The sequence below is a fragment of the Chiloscyllium punctatum genome, chromosome 38, assembly GCF_047496795.1.
Source record: "Chiloscyllium punctatum isolate Juve2018m chromosome 38, sChiPun1.3, whole genome shotgun sequence".
Lineage (NCBI taxonomy): Eukaryota > Metazoa > Chordata > Chondrichthyes > Orectolobiformes > Hemiscylliidae > Chiloscyllium > Chiloscyllium punctatum.
Genome location: NC_092776.1, coordinates 38,620,665 through 38,643,844, shown reverse-complemented (window position 1 = coordinate 38,643,844; position 23,180 = coordinate 38,620,665). Strand labels below are relative to the sequence as shown.

The 23,180-nt window shown below is 39.3% G+C and overlaps 1 protein-coding gene across 18 annotated transcripts in view; it reads right to left on the bottom strand.

Moving 5' to 3' along the window:
• The window catches only part of jakmip3 (Janus kinase and microtubule interacting protein 3), a 383,498-nt gene that overhangs the window by 171,096 nt on the left and 189,222 nt on the right, over window positions 1-23,180 (bottom strand). For 8 of the 18 annotated variants that reach the window (XM_072557642.1, XM_072557643.1, XM_072557644.1 and 5 more), the window contains 3 exons: window positions 13,563-13,790; window positions 11,989-12,108; window positions 6,257-6,403 (listed from right to left, as the gene is read on the bottom strand). In XM_072557642.1, coding sequence (XP_072413743.1) covers window positions 6,257-6,403; window positions 11,989-12,108; window positions 13,563-13,790 — 495 coding nt within the window. The remainder of the gene's footprint in view (window positions 1-6,256; window positions 6,404-11,988; window positions 12,109-13,562; window positions 13,791-23,180) is intronic. The other 10 variants (XM_072557648.1, XM_072557649.1, XM_072557656.1 and 7 more) reach the window with 4 other exon arrangements.

The window sequence follows — 23,180 nt, the reverse complement described above, 5'->3', positions numbered from 1 at the left end:
CTTTTTTTCCCTCTAAATGAAAGTTGCAAACAGTTTTTTTTCAAAATTTAAAAGGCTAAGACTTCCAATGAAGACATTTCAATTACACAAACAGTGTTTGCTTCAGTTTTGAAAATAACACAATTTTAAATGAGAAAACTTCTCCAATATTTCTCAACACCTACCCAATGCTGGTGAATATGGTGGTCAACTTACCTTTGCATGATTGATCGTATAACAAAACAGATTAGTTAAAATGCAGTATCGAACTACTGAGACAAAAGCGTTTTTTGTTGTGTATTTTAAAGTTTGTGAATGAAAGAACTCCAGCAGGTGACTGGTTTACTTGGGACTGTGAGGTAGTGAGAACCACATATTCTTACCAAAGCCGGCCCAATTAATCTAAGTTTCTAGGGAGGTGAAAGGGGAGGGGAATGACTAGATTACCAACTCCTCAAGCCATCGAAGGCAGGAGTGCTGCTTTTGGCACCCTTATCCCATGTCCGCAGATGTAGTCAGAAACATGAATTCGTGCTCTAGCTCAAATCAGTCTGATTTGCTAAAGGTCCAGGCTGTTGTTTCAGGCTGAGAGACAGGAAGCAGGGAATGATGGCAGGCCGATATTTCTCTGACTGGAAGACTTTCTCGTCAGGTTCTGCAGGGCTTGATACTGGGCCCTGACTGTTTGCATTGTAAATTAGTGATCTGGACATAAATGTTGGAGGTATGATCAAGAAGTGTGACATGAAAATCAGCTGGGTAGTAAATAATGAGGATAAGCATAAGTATAGGATGGACTGGTCAGGTAGGCAAAAAAGTAGGATATGGAATTCACCTCCAAAAAAGTATGAAACAATGCACTTGAGGATGGCTAACAAAGCAAGTGATTCCATTATAAATGCTTGGAAGCTGCAAAATACTCAGGATAGGAGAGATCTTATCCACATGTCCCTGAAGGCAACAGCACAGGTGGTTATGAATGGGTTACTTGCCTTTTTTTAAGACTTGCCTTTATTAGATGAGGAATAGAATACACGATAAAGTGCTCTTGCTGGAATTGTATAAAACACTGATTCGGCCATAACTGCAGATCTGCATGTAGTTTTGGTCACAAGATTATCGGAAAGATGTGATTGCAAGAGAGAGGATGCAGAGGTGACTTATCAGGATTCTGTCTGCATGGAGCACTAATGCATTAACAGGTATGGCACAACATGGCAAGGGGGAGTGTGGATTGTGTGAGTATGTAGGTAGGTGCAGAATGAGCAAATACCAAGAGAACAGCCTTGTCCATTCATGAGCTGGATCTCTGAACATGCACACAAAGTATCCCAGCTGCAGCCTTCTCCATACTATTTGCCACTGCACTCTGCAATGCATTTCTTTGCCTTGTGAATGGCCTGCCAGTGTGTCAGAGGTGCCACGATGGGGTGGCAGATGCTGACTGCCTACATCCGCTGATGTAGGAATGTATGTGTGACTGCCCATGGATTGTGCCCTGTGGCATTGCTGTCCAGTGCGCAAGATGGATGTGCACAACGTGCAGACAGCTGAATCTGCACGGTACACGCTCTGGTTTCCTTATCGAATTTTCCTGATGTGTAACTTGTTTCAAGAGTTTGGTAGGATGGGAGTCTGTATACTAATGAGGCAAGTTGTGGCATTAAAGCAAGCATTAGTCCCCGTCAAATAGCATCTCAAAACTGTCCAGCAAGAAGCTTGGCATGCCATTTCTGAAAAGTATACAAGATGGAGGAAAATCATCCTGATGTTGTGATGAGCATCGCCAACCTGTCATCCAATTCTGCCACACATCTCACCATAGTTCATGTCGCCCTCACACCTATAAGATTGTGCCCTTTAACTTAATTCTTCTGATAAACAGGACATGTGAGCCTCATTCTCAAAATATATTACTGTCAAATTTTGCTTTCTGCACACAAAATAAAATCTCAGAACAGCTGAATCACTATGGTAATGTTTCAGATGAATAATATTGCTGATTTAACAATGTTGGTTTAAAAGCACTTTCCCTGTCACTGTGAATTTATTTGCAGCACATATCCCTGAAGCTGAACAGACTCCTGGACCTATCACTGTTGCTTGGTCATCACTTAAAGATGATTTATAATCATTGCTGGTAGGCTATAAATATTTGCCTTTGGATACCACAGTACAAAAGTCATGTATAATCAAAGGATATTTTATTCATTCAGGCAGAATGTAGTTACAAGACAAAGAGGGCTGCTGGTGTTGTGCATGTTGGCAACAAATTTTCATCCATAATAGAGAAAAATGTTATTTCTTTCTTAATCAAATTTAAAGCACATATTCCTCATTTATACTTACATAATGCATTACTATATTGGTGTTTCTTTATGTGTCTTTTTGTGACAGAGCTGAGGAGAAATGTCGTCTCTCAGAGGGTTGTGTGATTTTGGAACTCGGCTGCAGAAGATGACGGAGCCAAGATATTTGAATATGTTTAAGGTCGAGGTGAATGGATGCTTGTTAGCAATAGAATTGAAGGTTATCAGTGGGAGATGGGAATGTGGAATTTGTCATCCTAACAGGTCAGCCATAATTTTGTTAAATGGTGAAACAAGTTCAAGGGGCCAAATGGCCTATTCTTGCTCCTCATTTATATGCTTGCATGTTTTTACTAACCTGCCAAAACTTAACAGGTATTAATCTAACTCATGTCAATGTAGAAATTCCAACAGCATGCCACAATGCAGATGCTTGCAACAAAAAAATCACAATTGGGATTCATTATTGTTCGAAACAAAAATGACCGAGTATCAGCATTCAACTTTAACTTCAATGCCAAGAAATGATTAAAAAGATCACTGTACTGGTGCGAGTTATCCAACAAAATTCTGGTTAGATCCTGTTGGGAGGATAGCAGATCTGGCCACCTCACCTTAGGAAGAATATGTTGGCCTTGGTGGGAGTACAATGTAACTTAACAAGAATGATGCCTGGGCTTCATGGGTTAAGTTATGAGGAGTACTTACACAAATTAGCCATGTTTTTTTTTTCAAATTTAGAAGCTGAAGAGGTGATTTATCAAAATCTTCAAGATATTCAGAGGAAAGGCAAAGTAGACAAAGATAAATTATGTCCACTGGTTAGAGATGCTGGAACTAAGAGATGGGTGGTAGATGTTTGGAACTCTCTTCCACAAATGACAGTGGATGCTGGATCAGTTGTTAATTTTAAATCTGAGGTAGATAAAGTTTTGTTAAGCAAAGGTATTAAGGGATATGGGCCAAAGACAGGGATATGCAGTTAGGCCCCAGATCAACCATGATCTTATTGAATGGCAGAACACGGCACTGAATCTATGGTTCTCCTCTTCCTATGATTTCCACTTTTTTCAATGACAAATTGCCATATTAGCTCAATCCATAACTAAATTTTCATCTGATAAGTTGAGTATTCTTTGCTCCAGTCCTACTGGAGTTCCATTCTGCACCTCCCACATTGGAACATTGATGACTATGTTGATGCTAACTCCTGCTTTCACTGAGACTTATATTTCCAATTTGATCCCCTTCATTCCCACATATGGCCCATCCCTGTCTCTTAAGACCATAAGACATAGGAGTGGAAGTAAGGCCATTCGGCCCATCGAGTCCACTTCGCCATTCAATCATGGCTGCTGGGCACTTCAACTCCACTTACCCGCATTCTCCCTGTCGCCCTTAATTCCCCAAGACAACAAGAATCTATCAATCTCTGCCTTGAAGACATTTAGCGTCCCGGCCTCCACTGCACTCTGCGGCAATGAATTCCACAGGCCCACCACTCTCTGGGTGAAGAAATGTCTCTGCATTTCTGTTCTGAATTTACCCCCTCTAATTCTAAGGCTGTGTCCACGGGTCCTAGTCTCCTCACCTAACGGAAACAATTTCCTAGCCTCCACCCTTTCCAAGCCATGTATTATTTTGTACATCTCTATTAAGTCTCCCCTTAATCTTCTAAACTCCAATGAATACAATCCCAGGATCTTCAGCCGTTCCTCATATGTTAGACCTACCATTCCAGGGATCATCCGTGTGAATCTCCGCTGGACACGTTCCAGTGCCAGTATGTCCTTCCTGAGGTGTGGGGACCAAAACTGGACACAGAACTCCAAATGGGGCCTAACCAAAGCTTTATAAAGTCTCAGTAGCACAATGGTGTTTTTATATTCCAACCCTCTTGAGATAAGTGACAACATTGCATTCGCTTTCTTAATCACAGACTCAACCTGCATGTTGACCTTTAGAGAATCCTCGACTAGCACTCCCAGATCCCTTTGTACTTTGGCTTTACGAATTTTCTCACCGTTTAGAAAGTAGTCTGTGCTTTTATTCTTTTTGCCAAAGTGCAAGACCTCGCATTTGTTCACGTTGAATTCCATCAGCCATTTCCTGGACCACTCTCCCAAACTGTCTAGATCCTTCTGCAGCCTCCCCATTTCCTCAGTACTACCTGCCTGTCCACCTATCTTCGTATCATCTTCTTTTCAGTCCTTTTGAATTATTTATCTACATTCCAGAAGTTAGCCAACAATTAATATCTACAATAAACCCAGGGATTCCACAACTATATTTACTTGGGACAACTGGCCAACTTGCTGCCTCCCTCTAACCCCTGCAATCTGCAAAAATGACCGGGGGTGAGGTGGAGACAAATTTTGAACTCATCCACATCCATTTCTGGCCCAGCCCTCTGACAGATCCAGATAGCTTCATTTTCAACAGTACATTGGATGCATAGGGCATGATCTTCATTGTCTTGCTTGATTCTTCTCTCTGCCTTTCCCATGCCTAGGGCTGTACATTTGCTGCTGTAAATTATGATCCTCATTTGTACTTGTTCTGAGGTCTGTGTACCTTAATCCTAGATCTAGCTGTTATCATGCTTGTGATCAGCTGCACTCACAATGCTTCCTGTAATTCATCAACCCACCCCATGGCTCCATGATCAGTTTCCCATTCGTAGCTTCGAAGTGGGTTTGGTAGACTTACTGCCCACTTAACATTGGTCAAGTGGAGAAATCCATTTTGAACTAGACTATGGCCTGATGTCCACAGCACCTATGGATTCTGACAATAGGCTCCTTTTAATATGGAAACTGGTTCCAATGGTTTAGGAAACATTCTCATTTCTCTAGCTCTCTAAAGTTGCAGCAGGTGTTCAACTCTTGGGTGTACAACAAAAATGTTTTGACCACTACCCCTCCAACATCCAAGATGGCAACTGTGACTTACTTTGTATGACAGCTCTGGCGTGATTTTCAGCTCATGATGAACTGGTGCTGGGTTGGAATACTCAACTGACAAATTTAAAAGAATTGGTGTTGTCCAAATACAAGTTGCCTCTTCATACCAGAACGTGCAAACTTGCTTAATTGGTCACTCTCCTGAATGCCAAGATTCACACCACGTGACATTGCCATGATTGACTGTATATATTCCTGCAGGTTTTATCACATGGTCTCTTGTTTAACTGACCCAAGTGGTGAAAATGCCTTTAATCCTCATCTCCAACATTTTTGCAACTAGCGACAAGAGATTTTCAAAGAAAGAGAAATCAATTTTTTTTAAAAATTAATGTTATTTTACTAATGTCCAGGAGATTAAGTTCCAGAGATTACAAGTCAATTCTGAAGATCGCCAACCTCTGTAACATTAAAGCCTTCAAAATAGCAGCTGGCAAAGCAAACATGCAATTCTTCAGCAATGCTGACTATCAAAGGATTAATGAAGTGAATGCTTTTTTTTCATATTATTGTCCTTTTGTTTGATCATTCATAATAAATAATGTTGGTAGAAAGAATGTAAAGCAAGCAGAGGACGATGCTGAAACATGGGCTGGACAGTTGGAGACATTTTAATGATTTATAAAGAGAGAAAATCTCAATTAGCAAGTGAACAAATGCTAGAGTCAAAAGTACATTTTGGTTGGTTGAGGGTTCAGAAAATAGGTTCTTTCTGCTGTAATCACCATTTATTAATATGAAGAGGGCATTGAGATGCCCTGCAGTAATTCTGTTAACCAATCGCTCGACTTTATTCTGCCAGAATCATTTGTGTCTGGCAACTTTGTGGCTTTATCTGTTGGTAAGCATTACTGACAGGGATAGAACATATTAAAGACAGGATAAACGACTATGCAGTGGATAATCCCAGTGTTTGTGGTTTAAATGTGTACAATACTTCTGATACATGAGAAAGTACAACACAGCTCCCACCTGATAAAGAATGGAATTTGTACGACAACCTACCATCCGTAGATTTTCCTGTGTGAGAAATTTGAGTTTATTTTCCATACGCCGTAGGGCATGGCTCATTTCTTCATTTTTCCTACTAAGGCGTCTCTTTTTGTCCAGGAGAGGTTTGTACTGACTTTCTGCTTCACGTAAACGCTTGAGCTGAAATAAAAATATATCAGTAGAATTAATCTGAACAGTCACTGACTTGGAACTCAAAGGCCTGAGCTTTAGCAATGAAAATACAGGCATGAACAGTGTAATATGCAAATTAACCCCAGATCCACCCTCCTCCTATTTATCTCTCCACCCCCGAGGCTCCCAGCCTCAATCCTGATGAACGGCTTTTGCCTGAAACGTCGATTTACCTGCTCCTTGGATGCTGCCTGACCTGCTGTGCTTTTTTAGCACCATACTCTCAACTCATACGCAAATTGTCAGGCTAATGTTCCCTGTTTAAATAAAAACTACGTTAATAGAACTATTACTGACCACAAACTTTAATCAAAAACCAAAATCTCTAACTAGATCATTTATCTACAAATTGAAATAAAAACAAGCATGGTATTTTCCGTCCCTATTTTCATTCATTTGTATAGGTTGTAAACCTGAATTTATTTAAATTATTGAAAGTATTTTGCTTTAAAATATATATGCAATATGGTCCTAAATACATGCAGTGTTTACTTACAATATCAAATCTTGCACATGATGTATAACAGATCATTTTAATAATTTATTATATATATAATATATATAAAAAGTTGGCAAGTCTTGTTACAGCTGTATAAAATTTTAGTTAGGCCAAATTTAAGATATTGTATGCAGTTCTGCTCGTCTACCAGAAGGATTTGGATGCTTTGGATGGGGTGCAGAGGAAGTTTACCAGAATATTACCTGATCAGAAAGGTTTTAGTTATGAGGAGAGGTTGGCTCATTCTGAATTGTTTTCAAAGATGGAGGCTGAGGGATGACCTGATAGAAGTCTACAAATTATGAAAGGCATAGAGAGGGTGGAAAGGTCAACTACAAGAGGGCCCAGGTTCATTGTGGGGGGTTAAGGGATGAGTTTAGGGAAGAAGTGCAAGGAAAATATTTCTTCCAGAGGGTGGTGGGTGCCTGGAATGCACTGCCAGTGGAGGTGGCGGAAGCAGGCATGTTAGCAACATTTCAGGCATATCTTGATAGACACATGAACGGACGAAAAACAGGGATAGAAACCGCATACAGTCAGTCCGTAATGGGTCTACATTAGGACGAGGAATCGGCTTGGTGGGCAGAAGGGCCTGTTCCTGTGCTGTATTTTATTATATATTTAAAATAAGTATATTGCAATATTCTTTCTTAAATTATACTAACAACTCCCATACTAGATTTTGTAATTAGGAAACCCTATTTTAAAACAGCCACCACTTATCTACATGATATATTATTGCTGTGTTGTGTTACGAATCTGCAATATTGAAAGGTTTGTTGTGTACTTAAGCTCCAAACTCAAGAGTGGGATTGGTATGGTATCTTAGCACCAGGGTTTGGTGCAACTAAGCATAATTTTTGTGCTATTTCAAAAGGTCTCTGTGCCACATACTCAATAAATCAGGTTTCAACTTACTCCTTATTCTGTTGAACCTGTTTTTAATTCATTCATGGGATAAAGGAATCACTAGCTGGGCCAGCATTTATTGCCCATCCCAGACAGCAGTTAAGATTCAACCACATTTCTGGATCTGGAGTCACATGTAGGCCAGACCCAGGTAAGGATAGCAGTTTCCTCCCTTAAAGGACATTAGTGAACCATGGTTCCATGGTCATCATGAGACTCTTAATCCCGGAATTTTACTGAATTCAGAATTTATTGAGGGCGGCACAGTGGCTCAGTGGTTAGCACTGGTGCCTCACTGCACCAGGGTCCCAGGTTGAATTCCAGCCTCGGGCGACTGTCTGTGTGGAGTTTACACATTCTCCCCGTGTCTGCATGGGTTTCCTCCCACAAGTCCAAAGAGGTGTAGGTCAGGTGAATTGGCCATGCTAAATTGCCCACAGTGTTAGGTGCATTAGCCAGAGGGAAATGGGACTGGGTGGGTTACTCTTCGGAGGGTCGGTGTGGACTTGTTGGGCTGAAGGGCCTGTTTCCACACTGTAGGGAATCTAATCTAATCTAATCTAATCTAATCAAACTCCACCATCTGCTGTGGCAGGATTTGAACCCAGGTCTCCAGAACGTTATCTGGATCTGCAGATTAGCAGAACAGTAATAATATCATTAGACCACTGCATCCCCCATACTCTATGTCCCAAAGCCAGTCAGGTGTTGAGCTTTTTGACTACTGTTGCAACTGTGCCTAACCTGCTGATACAATATTTCATTCCACCTCTGATTTATACTTTTAGGTAATGGAGAGGTTAGAGAAGTTAGAAATGCACCACACTCTGATTTTATTGTGTAGTCATAGACTTTATGTGGCTCATTTCCAGTGGAGTTTTTGGTTGATGAAATCAGCATAAGTCAATGCACCCTGTTCAGCTGGCATATGTTTCCATGATCCCAAACAATGAAGGTTTGGTTATTCTGTTTCATAAAGTTCATTGTTGCAGCAATTCTACAGAGAAAAAGTGACATGATCCTTTGTACTAAGTTATATTTCTACTGTTTTTCTGTTCTTTACTTTTAGGTTTAGATTACCCAAGTAACCTTGAAATTGGACTCAAGGATAGATTAGGATGTAAAGGACAAATAAATTATAGAAGCAAAATAAAGATTTAATGGATTAAAGTAGAAAATGAATGTTCTTGGGGTGTGGCAAGGAATATTCAACATCTACATCTTCTAGATTAAGCCGTGTGTGACTCAGGACAAAAATGGTAAGGTCAAGTCACCACAGTCAATAAAGCTGCTTTCTCATTAGAGAGAGACAGACAACTGGTGATAGGTTAACCTAAAGGACAGCACACCTCAGGCAAGGGAAAAGGTTGAGAAGGAAAGTCCTTCATGGTGACCTCAGCTAGAATAGTAAGGTGAACCCAATCTGCTGGCATCACTCTGTATTACAAACCAGCTGCCAGCCAACTGAGCTAACAAACTCTCTGAATCGTCAAGTCATTGTAGAGCACCATTTGTTTTGGTTTGTGTTCCTGAATCACATATTACAATTCTATAATATGACAAATGCAAGCAGAAATACTGCAGTATATTTCAGCAAAAATTATAACAGCATGAGCTAAGACCCATTTAAAACAAAACACATAGAGTAAAGAAGCTTACAAAGAAGATTGCAGTATTGGAATTCTCATTTGTACATTAAACTTGCAAATATCTTAAATTTGTAAATCTCTAGTAAATTCATACGGCCAAGTTTAATGGAGGTGACAGTGATTCAATCTGCACATTGCAGAACCATTGGGAGTCCCATGATGATCTTCATCAGGCACTTACCTGGACAGCACAGAGTGACACTTTGAATTAACGCCTCAGAAAGGTAGACGTCCCACCCAGAAGATCTGCTAATCAATCAGGCGCTAACAGTTCTCCTGTACAGTACAATGCCAGCAGCATCATTGGTGTGTACCGGTATTGGTATTGCACTCAGCTTACTGAGGGACGTCCTGAGAGGTAAGGGAAGGGACAGGGCAGTGGAGAAGATGGGATTTCCAGGGAGGAGTTTACTATCTAGGAAGAGCAAGGGGGCCAAAACAAGAGGGGGATTTGTCTTCCTGTGAGCTCCCTTTCCCAATGCCCGGCACAGAGTATCTTTGGAAAAGGGATGCTCCACCACCACTGAAGGCCATGGATGAAGCCAAAAGGTTTCCCAACCCCACACACTTCAATTTAAAGAACAGTGGCAGTGCAATGAGGCCTTTATGTGCCTCCTAAGTATCCAGTTAATGGCCTCAATTGGTCTCCATGTGGGAAGGCCATCTGAGAGTGTTCATGCCTGGTTTGGATTGGAATAGGGGAGACAGCAGTCTGATCTTGATTCTATATCTTCCTCCCCAACCTGTCCCTCTTCCCAGCACTGCACCCATCTGAGCTTTCCTCTGCCTACACCACCGCGCACCTTGTTTGATGAAATGTGATCTACGAATGGGACAGGATGTGAACTCAAACTCCCTTTATCTACTCTATGAATTACAATTGCTGCAAAATCCAGGAAGATCCAGGAATCAGGAGGGAAGAGAAAGAAACCTACTCTGGAAAAGAAATATGAATGGTTAATGTGAATTTAGCCATGCGTTTTTTTGCAAAAGACTACAGAGAAACAAAAAAACTCAATGAATATCTTCAATTGTTGAACTGTATGCTTATGCAATGGATTGTTGTAATTACTGTAAATGGGATGACTAACAGTGATGTCAGCTATGACTCATCTCTAGCCTTTGAAGACAAAGCCTTGGCTTCAAGTCCCACTCCTGGGTTTGAGCACATACTAACCAAGGCTGACATTCCATGCAGTACTAGGAGAGCTCTGCAATATCATCCTGCAGATGAGATATTAAGATGAGGAGTCATTTAGCAGGTGGATGTAAATGATCTCCTGATACTATTTTGAAGAAAAGCATGTGAACTGCATCCTGACCAATATCTATCATTCAATTGACACCACAAAAAAAGATTGTATGATCATTAACACAATGTTAACTACACTACTAATTTTAAAAGTGTTGGTAGTCTGTGATGCTGGCACAACCAAAATAGAAATATTTAACAACTCTTAAAGATTTATCATTTGGTGGGACAAAATGAAAGGTGGTCAAGGTTGTGTCGTGTACCTGATGTTAAATTGAGTCTTCGATTTTTTTTTTATTCTTCTGATTGCTCTGGCTTCCCTCCTCCCATTATCACTCTGGGTCCCACATCAGTGTCTCCACTCCAGATCTTTTCAGGTCCTCTCCTCCCACTGCCCAACTTCTATCATCTGCAGGTTCCCAGCACAATCTCAAAGCCTGATCACTCTAGGTTCCCCCAGCAATGGCCCAAGCTGCTCCACAAAGTATGTGGAGTGTCTCCCCTCTTCTTTTCTCTCTGCTTTTCAGCTGGATCCAGAGAATATCTCAATCCAGTTGCAGCCAGGCAAATGGAGTTCAGTAATGAAAATTAGTCCCTGTCAACCTGAGGGAAACTCACTCTTCCAGAGTATATGATCACATAACCTCCCCGTCAGCTTCTCGTAAACATGCTTCCAAGAGTAAAGGATATGATAAAACAAAACTGCCCTTACACTCTCTGGTCAGAGATCATGCTGGGGATCCAATATTAATGGGTCAATATATTGTATTTATTTCTCCATGCATTTGAACCTGGCCATATTAGTGGGCCTAATAACCTAAATAACCTTTCTCAATTGAAACTTTTATGGCTCAAAAGTGTAATGTTGACAAACACTCATATATCCTCAAATCCAACAATTTTCACATGTCTCACCTAAAGAGTCAGATTTCATCTGTTAATAATTTTTATATAAAAGTTGTCATGAGTACAAAATTTTCAAATTATTACTGGCAAACATTATTGGCAAAGGTAATAATGGGAGGAATTTCAAAACTCTGACTTGTTGATGTAGAATTTCATGAAAAGAACTGATGCTCACTTTACAAACTATATCCCAGCTGATCTAAGATTATATTACCTCTGTATAAACATTGGTCTGACAGGAAGAAAAATGCTACTGTTGCAACAATGTGATCGGTACACGTCTGATGGCAATAGTTCAGCAGATAGATCAATAATCAATGTAATCGGAAGTGCTTACAAGTTCATTTCTTTCTTCGGACAGCAGAGCATTTCGATCTTCTAGTTTTCTGATGATTGCACTTAATTCAGCAATTTTAAGTTGGAATCGCCGAGTATCCCTTTCGTCCAGCTGCTGTTCCTGAAACATAGATCAACTGCAAATAACTGAACATCAACATAACCACACATGTCTGACCGACCATAACCAAAGAGACTGAAGGCTTTGTCACAGCTATTCAATTAAAAGTAGATCTTTTTGTGCCTGTGTATTAACATGTAAACTATGCCCTTATATGATGGGTTGAACATTCAAGCAAATTGGCTTAGGCCCAATGAAGGAAATAACAAATGAGACACAGAAAAACAATACAGGAAATGCAGTGAAATTGTACTCTTGACATTAGCGCTCCAATTTTTGAGTGATTTCCAAAGGTATAATGCTACCTCAAGACATTTTTTATTTAATTAAGTGAAATACAAAACATGAGACTATACATGTATTATGACAGTTGAAAAATATAATTGTGCTATTACAGAAAGGGACAATGTGGTTGGCAGTAGCTGCAGGTAGTGACAGTGGGTGGGCTGAGAAAGTGTTAGAATGCTCATTAATATTTTAATACATCAGATATGATGGCATTTAAGCAAATGTTGCAATAAATTATTTACATTGGAAGCCCCAGTTAGTCATTTTTGTTTCTTTGTTTCGTGGAATCAAAATTCACAATGTAACAGATAACATTTCAAGCAGGTTCATCTTCTGCCAATTATTTCCCATACCATTATTTGTTATACACTGCAGCACACTTAAAAAAAAGCAAAAAGCCGTTGAGAGCATGCAAATGGATGATTTTCTGAGCTAGTAATCCTTAAACCTGAGTTAACGTGTGCAATGATTCCTCAGTCAATAGGTGCAGGAGAGGCTTCGCATCATATCACTATAGATTGTGCTTCATTATATTTCCATTCCATGTGCTAAGAAAACCAAGAACCAGTGGAAAAAGAATCTTGATGAGAGTCAACAATGGCAAAAAAAGTCAAAGTATGTTTACAGACATGCGAGTTTGTCTTAAAAGTAAGCAGCAGTTTGTAATCATTAGCAAATTAAGGTCAAAGCATAAGAGTGGCATAGTTACATAGAATGGTGGTTAAAAGCATTGCCTTTGTCAATACTAACTGCACAGCCCTGAAGATGTAAGTGCCCCAAGTAGGAATGGAGATTCCTAATTATTGTACAATATTAGAAAGTGAGAGACATTGAAGCAAGACCAGGGCTGGGGAATGTGTGACTGGTGCCAAATTCAATAAACTACTATTAGTTGGTTGTAGAAGAACAAGCAAGCTGCAACGTGAATAAATCTGTGTCCTCAAACAGATCAAAATGTAAAAATATTAGACTAAAGCACTAATTCTATTTCAATAGTGCCAAATATTTGGCTTCAATGTAAAGAATTTGTATGCAAGGAATGATGTAATGTGATAGTATTGCTTAAGTATTACCAAGAAAGCAGCAGGTATTAATATGCCCCTCATCAAGATTTTGTTACAGAATGTGTTGAATCGGGCAGTTATATACCATGTGAAATTGCTTACAGGGATTCCTGAATGATCTGAGGCGTCTCCTGCACCACTTGCGCAAGGAAGTTCCCTTTTCGGGCTACTCAGATGTCGTTTTTCCCATGCTTCAGCCTCTTTGACCTGGGTAAGTTGTTCATCTAAAGCCTCTTTTTGGAGCTGGAGTCTCTGAGCATGCCCAGCCTGAGCCCCCAGCTCTTTTTCCAGCACGTAGACTGCTCTGTCTTTAAATTTTATCTCATCCATCTACAATGAGAACAAAACACAATCACACATGCATGCATTTTATTTCATCGGTTGGCGTAAGACAATTCTTCTGCCAAGCTAAAACTCAAGGGAGAGGAATAGTGACTGGGTATTTATTGAGTCTTGAGGCCAAGTAATATAATTTTATAGTAAAACATTCTGAGTATACCATTCCTTCATTATTCCTAAGTTATTTTAGTCATCTCCTGTTGCTTTTATGCAATTTCAGTTAGTCGGTCTATAATCACAAAAGAGGTCTGGATGAATAGCATTCCTTTATTCTAACTGGTCTCATCCTTCCAGAATAATAAGTCCATAAGCTAATATGTAGATTTTTTTTTAGAAAAAATATTTCTACCATCATTTAAAATGTTTTATGGCATTCACAGTTGAATCTTATAACTTATTCATAAATCACAACTGCAATATATTTTTTGGAAGAAACTATAAAGTTCTGTAAGCAATAACCTGAAGTAAACTAGATCTTTATCAAAAGCTGTTCTGAGCAAAGGCAATCAAGCAAATCTGATGAGATCCTTTACATTTTGAAGGAAGACATATTGATCTGCAAAGAAAAATTGTAATGTATGAGATCCGTTCTTTTTTGACTGCATTATACCAGTTTTTGTTCAATTAGTTCAGAATAACTGAAGGGTTTAGTTACATCTCGTCAAGCTGAAAATGAATTAATTGCTCTTGATTTTATTTTTTCGCAAATGATGATTGTTCTGTCAATCATGCTTAAAGCCTTGCATATACGAATGGCTGGTCCTTATCCCACCCCCGAAAGAAAGTCCTTGTAGTAGCTGTCATGCTTGGTTTCCTCAGTGAATATTTATTTTTTAAACATAGCAGAATTCATGTAGAACATTTTGAGAGGTGCCTGTCATTTTCACAGCTAAGTTCAGTATAGCGAATCAGAGATACTCACCACTTTATGAGTGCTAATGTAAAGCGATTTAACTATGTACTGTAGTGAAGCCCAGCATCTGAACCATATTGACTTCAGGCCAACAACCTCTCCATTTTAGATATCAGATCCATATAGAAGCCCATCATTATATTTATGGGTCTCCTATTTGCTTGGTCAAGGATACATATTCCCTGCCAGTTCCGCATTCCCCTTAAAAACTTAACACATTGTTTGGGCATGTTTGGCAAGAGCCAAATATTAGGAATTCCCAAGTTTGCATAGTGGTATTGCTTAAAAATGTGTTGCTGGAAAAGCACAGCAGGTCAGGCAGCATCAAAGGAGCAGGAGAATCGACGTTTTGGGCATAAGCCCTTCTTGAGAACCGTCGATTCGCCTGCTCCTTTGATGCTGCATGACTTGCTGCGCTTTTCCAGCAACACATTTTTAAGCTCTGATCTCCAGCATCTGCAGTCCTCACTTTCTCCCAGTGGTATTGCTGCAGTGTAGCAAATACAATATTGCAGCTTCTTAATCCTTTCTTAATTACAGCCACGTTACCCATTATTCAATGAGTACCATTGCTAGTTATCATCAAAAAACTGGAAGAATGTGAAGTCCCATTGTTTGGTCTAGACTCCAGATCTCATTAACAATACAGCTGGCTGGTCAATCGTCAACAATGTATTGGAATACTACACATCTAACTAGATTATTGGTAACAAAAACAGAAATTGCTCAAAAAGGTCAGTAGGTCTGGCAACATCTGTTGATCCAAAACATTAACTCTGATTTCTCTCCACAGATGCTGTCAGACCAGCTAGCTTTTCCAGCAATTTCTGTTTTGTTTCTGATTTACAGCATCTGCAGTTTTATCAGTTTTAGTTCATTGGTGAGCTTGTCATGAAGGACTCTGTCATGTGGCCAATTAATACTATGACTCTACTAATTATTTCACCAAAGCAAATACTCACTAGATGACCATTAGACAATGGATGAGAGCTGGCTGGGATCCTTGCTAGGCAGATTGCAGATGTGAAAAGCTCTTGACAAGGGCATGATAAGCAACCCAACATAAATGTGCAGCTGTATTGTACAAACTAATGACAGCAATAGATAGAGTCAATAGCCAGAGACTTTTCTCCAGTGCAGGATTGACTGGTACGAGAAGTCATAGTTTGAAGATATTAGGCAGAAGGTATAAAGGAGACGTCAGAGGTAAGTTCTTTATGCAGAGAGTTGTGAATGTATGGAATGTGTTGCCCTCTGTGGTGGTGAAAGCAAAGTCATTGGGGACATTTAAGCGACTGCTGGACATGCACATGGATAGCAATGAGTTGAGGGGTGCGTAGGTTAAGTTACTATATCTTACATTAGGATTAAATCTCGGCATAACATGGCCAAAGGGCCTGTTCTATGCTGTACTTTTCTATCTTCTATGTTCTATTCTGCCGTCATTCCAGTTACACAACAGGCACCTTTCATTTTGAATAAGGTTCCAATAGTTGAAAGCATGGAGCTGTAGAACCACTGCTTGCTTCATAGTAAGTGTAAGGCCCTCAATGATTGTGATATTCATTACTTACTCAACCCACATAGAATTGTTACAATGCAGAAGGCGGTCATTTGGCATAGCATGTCTGAACCATTCTCCGAATGAACATCTCACTTTGTGCTATTTTCCCACCCTCATCTTGTACATTATTCCTTTCAGATAATAGCCAAAAGTGTGGTGCTGGAAAAGCACAGCAGGTCAGGCAGCATCTGAGGAGCAGGAGAGTCGACATGTTGGGCATGAACCCTTCATCAAGAATGAGGTTGTCAAGGGCAGGTAACAGACCTGCATGAGGTGTCCAGGTGGATGGATTGTGTTGGAGGTGAGAGAAGGGGTCCTTGGTGGGTGGGTGGGAGTCTTTATTGAAAAATTGGGCCCGGAGGTGGCAGAAGAAATGTTCAATGTTGCAACACATGTCAAACTCATCATTCCGGGAGCATAGAGGGATGAAGGTGAGGCCTTTGCTGAGGACTGAATGTTCATCCTCAGTAAAGGGAGGCCTGGGGGAATAGTAAAAACACAGCAGGGCTGGGAGCTAGGACCTGGGGTGGGGCTGGAGCTGGGGGATGGGGACAGAGACTGCCACTGGAATGGGCGTGCTTGTGGGGTCAGATGTGACATCACCAACAGAACTGATGTTTACCATGGAGGTGGAGTTGGGGCCTAAGCAGGCGGTGCCTACAGGCGCGGAAGTGATGTAACGTGTGACATCAGTGATGTCATCAGTTGAGTTCCGGTGACTGACATCACTGGTGGCAGAAGTGATGCCAGTGATGTAGTCATTGATGTTCCAGTGAGTGACGTCTCTGGGGGTGGAAGTGGCTGCAAAGGTGCCAGCTGCAGGGTCAGAAGTGACATGCAGAGTTGGTATCGCATTGGAGCCAGCGGCGGTGGATCTTGCAGCAGATGCTCAGATAATAGCTCACTTCCTCACTAAATAGGTAAAAACGAGGACTGCAGATGCTGGAAACCAGAGTCTAGATTAGAGTGGTACTGGAAAAGCACAGCAGGTCAGGCAGCATCCGAGGAGCAGAAAAATCAACGTTTCGGGCAAAAGTCCTTCATCATGAATAGATGAAGGGCTATTGTCTGAAACATCGATTTTCCTGCTCCTCAGATGCTGCCTGACCTTCCTCACTGAATACTTCAATTGAACCCACTCCCAGCACACTCTCAGGCAATGCACTCCAGACCATAGCCATTTGCTGCATGGAAAGATTTTTTACCCATGTTGCTTTTGCTTCTTTTACGAATTACTTTCAATCTGCCCCCTCTCGTTCTTGATCCTTACTTCCTTATTCAGTCTGACCCCTCATGATTTTGAATACATTCATCAAATCTTCTGTCAGCCTTCTGTTCTCCTGCAATTTACCTTCATAATTGAAGTTGCTCATACCTTAAGCTATATTTTTGAATCTGTTCTGCATTCTCTATGTTTACAGATGAATGTCCTTATCTGTGCACAATACTCCAGATGAAATTGAATCTGTGTTTTATGAAAGTTCAACAAAACCTCATTCCTCTTGTACTGTTTGCCCCTATTGATAAGACTTAGGGTACTGTACACTTTAGTAAAATAAATCTGTCCTGTCATCTTCAATGAGTTATGCACACACAAGGGTCACCAGACCTGAAACATTAACTCTGTTTTCTCTTCACAGATGCTAACAGAATTGCTGAGCTTTTCCAACAAGCTCTGTGTTTGTGATATGCACATATGCTCCTGCATCCCCTCTGGAGTTGAATCCTTTATATTGTTTCTTCATATTCTTCTTACCAAAGTGAAAAACTTCACAGTTTTCCACATTGAACTGCACCTCATGCCCACCAATTTCACCAAACTGTTTATGTCCTTTTGTAGTTCTGTACCATACTCCTCATAATTTACAATACCTTCAAATTATGAAAAACTTTTAAATTGTGCCAGTACACAAAGATCTAGGACAGTAATAAATAAAAACAATAGCAAGAGTTCCAAACTGACTGATGGGGAACTCCATAACACACATTCTTCCAGCCAATAAAACATCCATTAAGCACTTGCTCTTATTTCCTGTTAATCTGCCAATTCTTAATCTATGCTGTTAATGTTCTTCTTATTCCATGAACTATAACTTAGTCCAAATGTCCGTTGTGTGGCACTGCGTCACGTGCCTTTCGAAAGTCCGTGGACACAGCATGAATATGTTTCCCTTATCAACCCTCAAATCTCTTCAAAGTCTCCAACAAATTAGTTCAACATGATTTTCCCTTAAGAAATTCATGCTGGATTTCTTTAGTTAATGCACATTTGCTTAAGTGGAATTCATTTTTCCTAAATGCTTACGGGGAAACTTTCAGAAATATTATCATAAACCGACTGACCTTTGGCTACTGGGCATATCTTTGTACCTTTCTTTTTAAAGACAAAGGTGTAATGTTTGTAATTCTCCAGTCTTCTGGCATCTTCCAGCTAATTACTTTGATAAGTTGTCCTATTTGATTCTAGTTCCCTCATCAATTATACAACTGTTTTCTGATTTTAGTAAGTCCTACACAAATTTGGTATGACAGCAACCAAGTTGGATTAATTCTATGCTACTTATCAAGACTATCATTTATGTCCTTGTCCCATATCATCATGGGGCAGGACACGTTAGGAAAGAGGGGAGTTGAAAATTCAACCTAAGCATGAGCCCTTTGTCAGTAGGTAGCATTCTCGTTCATTCAGAGGCCACAAAACCAATGCTCTGATTTTACTGTGGGACAAGTCGAGGAGGCAAGGCAAGGCCTGGCCCCAAGTCTACCACAGATGGAATGGGAATTGAGTCTTGTGGTTAATCTTCATCTGAACTACATACTAACTATCTCACTACTTAACTGCACGCCTACTCTCTAAATTATCTTATTAACTTGCAAGTTATGGGTAGCCAGCGGTCAAATGAGTGTACTAGCTCTTTGCTGAGCTGAATTTAATGTAATAGTGTAAGTTTAAATTTAAATATGATAAGTACTAAGTTATATCGTGACATCACATTGTTTCTTGCATGTTTAAGCAAATCAAACAAACAAGACTCTTCTTCAGCAATGACACAAGAAACTGTTCCCTACCAGTTAAATCCTGTTTACTAACTTAGCATTTTGTTTGTTCTCATTATTTAAATATAGTCTTGTGATTTCTCAGCATTTAAGTTGAAGTTATCAGTATACAATAATTGTTTTGTACATTTAGAAAAATGTCTTAACGAGTTCATGCATTCGCTTTTGGATTGGTTTAGCTTACTACTGCTGATTTATGGTAAAATATCTTAATGACCCCAAATGAACTGGCCACACCTATAGTTTGATTACTTCTTAGCATTTGTAATGAAAGTGGAGGTTGTTGTACTTCCCAGAAACATGAACTTGAACCTACTGAAAGACCAGAATCTAGGTTACACTTTCGTAGGATAAACATTGACTCAGATCAGTTCCTGTATCCTCAGGTCCCTTCAATAATTATTTATTGCATTTTTACAATTAATTTTTGATAAAAATATGCCATGTTCAAATGTCAAGGAATTCATGTAAAGTCAAATGCTTATTGCTTCTTAGTTATCCTTTCGATTATAACTTTCAACAGCTGTCATACTTATTTTGACTATTCCATCAGCAGATACAGAGAGAATTTTCCCTTTTAAATACTCCAAGGATATGGACTATTCCAGCCAAGCAGTCCATGTTATTATTTATCCGCCAGGTACTGCTTCTATTCAACATCTTTCTTTTCTCAGGTGCATGACAAAGTTGTGAAAATCAAACAATTTAACTCATATAAGTGTATGTCACTTTTAAAGCAATTCATGTTGTAACAAACAAAAATACATTCAAGAAAGAGAGACAGAATGGGTTTTGGGTGTACATTTGGCTTCACCTGCTTCAGTAAATATTTCTCAGTATAGCAAGAGAAAGAGGGATGTTCATACTTGCCTGTCAATCACTGAGTAAATGGGCTAGATTTTCAGTGTGAATGGCTTACAGATGCGCACACCACGTAAATGGGCTGCCTATCCAAAGACAACAGCAGAATATCTGAACTGTTTTGGCAGTGAGCCCCACTTATTTTTCATTGTTAATCTACCCATGAGTTTTCAGCAGTGAGGAGCAGAATGCTGAATTGAAGAGCAAAATCTGGTGTCCAATCACAAGTCAAATGTAATTCTTTTCCTCCATTGCCACAATGATCACACTTTCCAAGTGCATCATTGAATATAAAGTGCATTGGGAAAGCCTGAGACTGTGATCAGCGCTGCACAAATGCTAGCCTTTCCTTTCACATTAATCAGCATTGCTGCTCGGTCGTTTTTGGAAGGCAACATATCATAAGCAAGAATATAATGCCAGAAAGCCACCTCGACCTGATTGGACTGATAGCGACCAAGATATTGTGGTCTACCATCTAGCCTTCTCAAAGTCTGTGTGAAGTTCTACCTGGCATTCATCTGCCCATTCTGCCAGCCTACCTACGTCTTACTGCAACAATTGGTCATCATCGTCAGTGTTGACAATACCTTCACAATCTGTACTCTAGCATCCAAGTCAACAAATTATCCAATTTATAAACTACATCTTTGTCATTCTTTTTGAGTTGGGTGCAAGAAAAGATAACATCTAGATATGATCTAACAGCAATGCGACACTAATATTGCACCTTTCAAATTTAATAAATTCTGTATTTTGTGTAAAGACTGCACAGTATCCCTATCTGGACAATAACTTGAAAATCCCCCACCTACAGAGTTAACAATATTCATGGATTCTAGACTCATAGATTTGTGACCTAGATTCTGCACAAGGGCCGACATTTAATGCAAAATGCCAGTGCTGAACACATAAAACATCTTAAATGAAATGCTGGAGATAAGTCCAATATCAAGACATGAACCACCTTCAATCATATTATTTGCATTCGGACATATACATTATGACCTTCACTTTGATGCATCTTTCATTATTTGTGAATTTCATTTGACATGAATAAATCCATTTGATAGGAAGAAAATTAAGTTTATTTATATTATAACTCATTTTATAGCATTTTTTGGTGTTGATATCTTATGGGTGAACCCCCTCTTGTATTACCTTTGCGAGTTATGTTTATTACATCAGTTCGATATTGAACAATGCAAAAATTGTTTTAACATGCTTTCTAAATCTTTTCATACTGCTTGTATTCAGTGATAAATCTTGCAACTTCACTTCTGTGCAATCCCAACCATATATATTTTTACCAATATAAAACAATTTTTTTTAGTTTTTCATTAAAGTGTTAAGAATTTTTCAGTCAGCTTAAAACTCTTAATAGTTTGAAAAAGTAATGAATTTAAAAATAATTTATTTACAATCCAGCAAATAACATTCAAAAAAGTCTTGTACAGCAGAAACTGTGTAAAGGAAGATTGCTCTAATTTTTAATGATATTAGTGCATAGAAATTATTAAACAGTCACCTGGAGCATTTGAGTATTAATCTCCAATCCATCTCTCTAGCTATCCCAATGGTGTACTAAGTATTTTTAACGTTTGAACTGTGGACTTAAAAATACGAAAAGATATTGCTTTAAACCAAAGGACTGTGGAATTAATGAACATTCAAGAGTCTCTTTAGACCACTGTCCTGATTCACTCTGTCCTCAACAGGTACACATAGTGGCACCTTACTGATTGCTAAAATAGATCTGGGGATGAGGGATGGAGGGAGAGACTCAGCCTTGAATTGTCTCAATTCCTTTTGATGATATAAGTCAATGCTATAGACCAGACCACCTCAAAATGTTTTAAGAAGGTAGCCTAGACCCTAACTTTCCTTATCTTAAAGGTAGATGTGAAGTGCTATGTTCCAGATGCTATGTGACTGTCAAACTATTTGATGTTCAGCAAAACACAGTTTATTTAAATACCACAGTTCAAACATTAACAAAAGAAAGAGGAATTTAGAAAAACCTAACTATTAGAAAACTTAACCGAGTAATAGATACAATAACTACTGTTCCAATATTGTAACATGCTATAAATACACCACTTGGCAAAAAGACAAATTCAGACACAGATTCTCACATGCAGTTCTCCAATCCAGGAGGATAAAAAACATCGCGAAATTTCAGAAAAAGTAGCAGCTAGGTATCATTCACTGAAGCTTTGAGACCTCAAAAGCTTCTTACATTACTGAAAGTTAAAACAAAACTAGAAAGCCTGGTCTGTGAGAGCTTGTCACACCCAGGTTGCTTCTATTATTCCAACATTGAAACAAAAACCCCAAGACCTCACAAGTTGTTTACTCAAGTCATCTTCAGTAGCTAGTTAATCACTTCTGCCTTACAACCTCTCTTTAAAAAAAACCAGGAGAAAATAATCTTTTAAAGTGACAGCATTATCACAATGAATAGATAACAGTATAAACATTTACAATGCAATATCTCACAATACCTTTCTGAACTTTAGGAGATTCAGAATCTATTCATTTTAAACTCAGAAAAACCATCTCCAAGACGTGAATATCTTGAGTCTTTTTCTCAGTATAACAATCTTAGTTTTGCTTTATTTTTAGAAGTCAAACCACCGAAGATTACTGTCAAACAGACTATAGACTAAGTCACACAACCTCCAACATCTGAGCTAAATTTAAAGGTACAGTCACCAAACAAAATAATCTTATAAACCTCATAATTGTGAGAAACTGGGCTGAGCAGTCTTGTCTGAGCAGGAACTGGTGAAAGAGTACATGGCCAGAAGGCTGTCAGTCAGGATCAGGTAAGTGATAACTTTTGCAGACAGGGTGATACCCAAAACAAATCATGCAACTATGGATCTGATCCACAAGGAAAGTCACAAATCATTTTAAGGCTTTTTATTTTCAAGTTTCTGTAAACCCCAACTCATTTTCCTGCAACATTAGCCTGACAAAATGC